The following is a 6412-nucleotide window of genomic DNA, read 5'->3' as shown; positions in this document are numbered from 1 at the left end:
AAGTAGGAAGTATGAAAAACTAGAACCAACTTAAGATGGGTCAAAAGGAAGACTGAACCATACGGTGTCGCATTCTAACCTAACTACAGTTGCCATGGTCCAGTTTGTCATGCCCTGTGGCTGATAACAAGGCCTTTCACGTCCCTGGACTGTGGGCGGAGGGCTTCACAGCTGCTTCATCCAGGTGTGGCCCTGCTCCTGGATTTTGGGCTTCCACAGGCATCCATAGCCTTCTGCAAACCAACTGTTTACAATGATTTGGATTTTAATATTTATAATTTTTGGTTCACTGAGGCTGGTGTGCTTCTTCCATGTGGACTTAGTTGACCCCTCACTTAGATGGCTGCTTATTTAAAGACAAGTCTTTAAGATCCCAGATGCTATTCCTCCCCCCACCCCCATTTATTTTAAAAATCATTTTATTGGGGGCTCTTACAGGTCTTACCACATTCCATACGCCAATTGTATTAAGCATATTTGTATATATGTTGCCATCATCATTTTCTAAACATATACTTTCTTTTTGAGCACTTGGTATCAGCTCCTTTTTCCCTTCCCTTCCCTCATGACCCCTTGATAAATTATAAATTATTATTATTTCCATATCTTACACTGACCACAGTCTCCCTTTCTGTTGTTCATCCCCCTTGGTGTGTGGGGGCGGTGATTATTCACTGATCATTGCAATCGGTTCCACCTTCCTCCCCTCCTTCCCCCACCTTCCTCTTATCCTCCCGGATGGAATTATCGCTACTCCCATATCTGTTCCTAAAGGGTTTATCTGATCTGGTTCCGTGTGTCTTGAGGTCTTATCTTTAAGATACTATTCATTTTGATAGCCAGGCACCATCTGGTTTCTTCCCCACACTTTGCTATAGCACCTCTATCATCAGTGATCTCTTTGTGATACCGCTAAAGGGCCACGTCATAAAAACCAATTACTCTTAGATTGGGGCTAGAATTAAGCCAGCACACTTCTTTTGGTATTTTTATAGAGCCCTAAACTAAAAACCAAACCCACTGCCCTCAAGTCAATTCTGCTTCAGAATGACCGTCGAAAGAGGCAAGCTGCCCCTTAGGGTTTCCAAGATCATAAATCTTTTCAGAAGCAGACTGCTCAAAGCGGAGCAGCTGTTGGGTTTGAACCGCTGTCCTTTCAGTGGGCAGCTGAATACCTTACCACGATGCCACTAGCTTTCATTGTACACAGAGAGAATGATGTGGTTGTTCGGCGTTATCGAGTCGGTTCCGACCCAGAGCCTCCCTACGCACAACACAAGGAAACAGTCAAGCGTCCTGCGCCCCTCGCTCCTACGCTTGCTTGCTGCAGCTGAGCTGTCTGTCCATCTCCCAGAGGGCCTCCCTCTTCTCCGATGCCCCTCTCCAGGGTCCGACATCGCCCGGCGGCATGTCCGAAGCATGCAAGACAAAGTCTCGCCATCCTTGCTCTAAGCAGCACGCTGCCTGCACTTTTTCCAAGACACAGTAGTTTGTTCTTTTGGCAGCCGACAGAGCTTTCAATACTGTTCACCAGCCCCGCAATTCACTCACGGAGACTAATGGAGACGGAGATGCTTGAAAATAATAGAGAAAGATCACTGTAGAGGACTTAAAATTCATAAGGAAAGGAAAATTCGTATGGAAAATTTATATTAAAAGGACTGAGAAAAGCCCAAATAATCTTTGAAATGAAGAATGAAGTTGGAGAGCTCTCACTACCTGATTTCAAGACTAACCACAAGACTTTTGTCATTAGACAGGGTGGAATTAGCCAAAGAATACACACAGAGATCGATGTAATCGAGTCCAGCAAGAGGCCCCTACATGCTTCTGCCAATTTCATTTTTAAAAAGAAACTTATTGTGGCAGAATATTTACAACTAAAAATTGTCATTTTAATCTTTTGAGTGTACAATTCAAAGGCATTGATTATAATATTGTGCAATTATCACCACTATGTGGTTCCAAATAGTTCTTGTCACTTTAGTCAAAAACTCTTGTACTGTTCTACCCCGCCCCCAGTCCCTGGTCACCACTACCACACTTTAACTCCGCCCCTGTGCCTATTCTAAATACAGGTCCACTCTGAGTAGTGACCATCTAACTTGGGGGTAATGCACTTTAATGTTACATAAAATTGCCCTTGCTTTGAAACAACGGGTCCAATCCATACAATAAATTCTTCATCATCATCATCATCGTCACTTGCTGCAGATGCACCTTTGGGATCACTGAGAAGGCTTGGGGGCCTTTCTGTGCCCTGGAATAGCTAAGTAAGAACTGTCTTCTCCCGTTCTGCCTCACCTACAAATTCCACTAGAAGATGAAATTGTAAAACAGGACTGCCAGTATTTCACATAAATTGGACCGAGCAATATTTGCCTTTTTCTATAAGTTTTCTATTATTCATGCTGTACTTTGCACCAAAACTTCGTTTTTCTTTATGGCCGAATCATATCCCATTGTCAGTGTATGCCACAGTTTTTGTATTTTGTGTTCCTGTTGATTGGGGCCCTGGGTGGTTTTCACCATTTGATGAAAGTGAATAATTATGCAGTGAACATTGGGGTACAGGTATCTGCTTGAAGCTTTGCCTTTGAATCTTTCAGATGTGTTAGGGAGTGGAACGGCTGTCTCATATAATAATTTTCCGTTTAATGTTCTGAGGAACTGGTACACCGTTTTCCACAATGGCTAAACCATTTTATGCTTCTCTATATCTTCGTTAACACTTGTTATTTGACCTTTATTTATCCGAGAATAATTGTCCTAGTGGGCACGACATAATATTTCATCCTGGATTTTATTAGCATTGCCTTAGTAGCAAATAGTTAACACACTGGGTGGCTGTGATAGTTAAGGTTCATTGTGTCAACCTGGCCGATAAACACATGTGGGATTAATTGAAGGGCGGAGAGGAAAATGGCTCAGTGAGCCTCACCCTTCTGATTCTCTGGTCTCTTGTTCTCTGATGGTCGGACCAGTGTGTGGCTGCCCTAGCTGGCAAGGCTCACTTCCTGCGAGACATCACTGAGGAGAAGCCACATAGACCTACCCTGATGCAGCCCTGGGTGCTGGAGAAGCCACATGGAGACCCCTGCCAGTGCTGAGATGCCTACACCACCACTGGATTCAGAGACTTACTACCCACTGGCCTGTGATCCTCCTGCGTTCAGTGTCATTGTGGGTGTTTTGTGAGTTTGAGGAGGATGTTGTAGATCCGTGTCAGACATATGGGCTAAGTCAGACTTATGAGTTTAGACTGGACTGAGTTGAGGTGCTTTCTTACCCTATATATAAAACTCTCTCTTATACATATGAGTTTCTGTGGATTTGTTTCTCTAGTTTACCAAGGCTAACACAAGGTGTTATACATCGATCATTGTAATTGGTTCCTCCTTTCTCCCACCACCTATCCCCTACCCTCATGGTATAGCTACTCCCATTACTGTTCCTAAGGGGTTTATCTACCCAGGATTCTGTGTGTTGAGAGCTCTTATCTGTATCAGTGCACATGCTCTGGTCTAGCTGGATTTGTAAGGTAGAACTGGGGTCATAATAGTTGTGGGGGGGTGTCGGTGAGGTGGAGGAAGCATTAAAGAACTACAGGAATGTTGTATGTTTTGTCAGTGATATACTTACTGCACCTTGGCTGGCTCATCCCTTCCTTGTGATCCTTCTGTGAGGGGATGTCCAATTGTCTACAGATGGGTTTTGGGTCTCCACTCTGACCCACCTTGTTTGCATCAATATGATTGTTTATTTGGGTCTTCTGATGCCTGATACCTGATCCTGTCGACATACCTCATGATCACATAGGCTGGTGTGCTTCTTCCATGTGTGCTTTTTTGCTTCCCAGCTAGATGGCTGCTTGTTTATCTTCAAGCCTTAAGACCTTAGACACTCTATCTTTTAATAGCTGGGCACTATCAGCTTTCTTCACCACATTAGCTTACGCACCCATTTTGTCATAAGCAATCATGTTGGGAACATGAGCAACACAGAATGCCAGCTTATTAGAACAAAGTGTTCTTGCATTGAGGGACGCCTTGAGTAGAGACCCAATGTCTGTCTGCTACCTTAATACATAACACAAATATATGCACATAGATCTATGTCCTTATAGTTATGTATAAATATATTTACACATGTACATGCCTGTATTTAGACCTCTATAAATGCCCTTTCCCTCCTAGTTCTTTCCTCTATTTCCTTTTACCTTTTCTTGTCCCACTATCATGTTTGACTTTCATTCAGCTTTCAGTAATTCCTCTCAGCTACACTGCACTTGACCAAACCCCACCAGGCATGCTATGCCCTCCTTGCCATCAATTTTAGATCACTGGTTCCCTAGTCCCTGGGTTTCTTGGCTCCCCACTATCTTTTCCCCATGTCCCCCTCTCCCATGTCCTCCCAAATTTGTTTTTCAAAGCTATGCATTTAAATTGTTTTTTAACAAAACAACTTTATCATCTTCAAAGTACTCTCCATTACACTTAATACATTTATCAAATCTGCAATTCCATTCTTGGAAACAGTTCTCAAACTCATCTGTTTGGATGGCTGACAGCACCTCCCTTGTTTTTTTCTTCACCTCTTCTACGTCATCAAATCACTGTCCTTTCATGTCCCTTTGCATTCACAGAAACAAAAAGAAGTCACACAGAGTGAGCTCAGGTGAGTAAGGTGTGTGGGGCAAGAGAGGCATACTGTTTTTTGCCCAAAACTGGCACACTGAGATGGCTGCATGAGCAGGTGCATTGTTGTGGTGGCAAAACCAGTCTCCCATCTGCCACAAATTAGGCCTTTTTTGTCGCACACAGTTACATTACCTTTTCAGAATCTCTAAACAGAAAGCTTGATTAACAGTCTGACTTGGTGGAACAAACTCCAAATGCACTATCCCCCTCACATTAAAAAAAAAAAGAATATTGGGGGTTTTTTGGTGTGTACTCCCTCATAGATGCAAAAAATTCCATTTTGGCCAATAGATTTCAACAACATATCAAAAAATAAATAATTCTTCATGACCAAATATGATTCCTATCAGGGAAGCAAGGATGGTTCACGTTCCAGAACAATTGATGTAATCCCCCACGTAAACAAGACAAAAGCTAAGAACTACGTGGTCGTTCAATAGATGCAGAAAAAGCACTTGACAATATTCAACACCCATTTCTGATAAAACACTCCAGGAAACAGGATTAGAAGGGAAATTCCTCAACATAATAAAGCCCATATATAAAAATCCAATGGTCAATATCACACTCAATAGGGCAAAACTGAAAACATATCTCCTGAAAACGGGAACCAGACAAGGGTGTCCCCCTAATCTGCACTTTTATTCACCATCATGCTGAAAGTGTTAGCCAGACCCACCCTACAACAGAAAGAAATCCAGGGAATACAATTGGGCAAAGAAAAGTGAAACTCATGCTCTTGCATATACTATGACTTTATGTGGCGAGAACCCCCCTCAATGCCACAAAACGACTGTTGGAAACAATTGAGAGATTCTGTAAAGTAGCCGGATACAAGATGAGCAAGTAGAATTCAGATTCCTATCTCCCATTGAAGAAGACTCTGAGAAAGACATCAAGAAAACAATACCGTTTACAATAGCCACACAAAAGAGGAAACCTAACCAAAGAAACGGAAGACCCATCAGAGGAAACTGCAGAACACCACTGCGGAAACCAAAAGAGACCTACGCAAATAGAGGAACATTGTAGAGCTGTCGATATTACCCAGAGCGCTCTAGAAATAAAATCCTCTTCTGATCCAAATCCCAACTTCAGTATGAAAGAAATGGAAAAACTAATGACAACTTCATATGGAGAGGGAAGAAGCCCTCCATAAATAAAACCCCCAAACCCAACCCACTGCCACTGAGTTGACTTTGACCTACAGTGACCCTATTGGAAAGGATGGAACCGCCCGTGAGCTTCCCAGACTGTAACTCTTGTGGGAATAGAAAGCACTGTCTTTCTCCCTCAGGACAGCCTGGGACTTGAAACCGCTGACCTTGCCGTTAGCAGCCCCAGGTGTGAGACTCCATCACTAGCGGTGCTCCAATAAGTAAAGAACATCTCTGAAAGAAGAACAAAGGAAGAGGTCCGACACTGCCAGTCTCCAAACCTGTGGCGCCGCTGCAGTCATCACACAGCCTGGCACGGCTGGCATGGCAGATAAATAGAACCACGGAACAGGATAGAACACTCAAAAAAAAAAAAAAACACCCACAACATACAGGCAACTGATTTTTTCCCCTATAAAATGATAGCACTTTTAACTCACGTAAATAACTCTAATGAATTTCTTTGTGAGAACTATATTGATAGTAAAAGCCATGGTTGTATAGTGAGTTATGTATTGGATTCTTTTTTTTTTAGAATCATTTTATTGGGGGCTC

The 6412-nt window shown here is 42.8% G+C and overlaps 1 protein-coding gene across 1 annotated transcript in view; it reads right to left on the bottom strand.

Moving 5' to 3' along the window:
• COMMD2 (COMM domain containing 2) overlaps positions 1 to 1410 on the bottom strand; it is a gene marked incomplete at its 3' end in the record, with an annotated part of 22769 nt that extends 21359 nt beyond the window's left edge. Inside the window, exon 1 of the mRNA XM_045295005.1 lies at positions 1396 to 1410. Coding sequence (XP_045150940.1) covers positions 1396 to 1410 — 15 coding nt within the window. The remainder of the gene's footprint in view (positions 1 to 1395) is intronic.
• Between the last annotated feature and the right edge of the window lie 5002 nt (positions 1411 to 6412).

Source organism: Echinops telfairi, unplaced genomic scaffold (genome assembly GCF_000313985.2).
Source record: "Echinops telfairi isolate 266 unplaced genomic scaffold, ASM31398v2 ScPeMD7_4225;HRSCAF=4972, whole genome shotgun sequence".
NCBI lineage: Eukaryota > Metazoa > Chordata > Mammalia > Afrosoricida > Tenrecidae > Echinops > Echinops telfairi.
The sequence above is the reverse complement of the archived record's forward strand: the minus strand, read 5'-3'. Positions and strand labels throughout refer to the sequence as shown.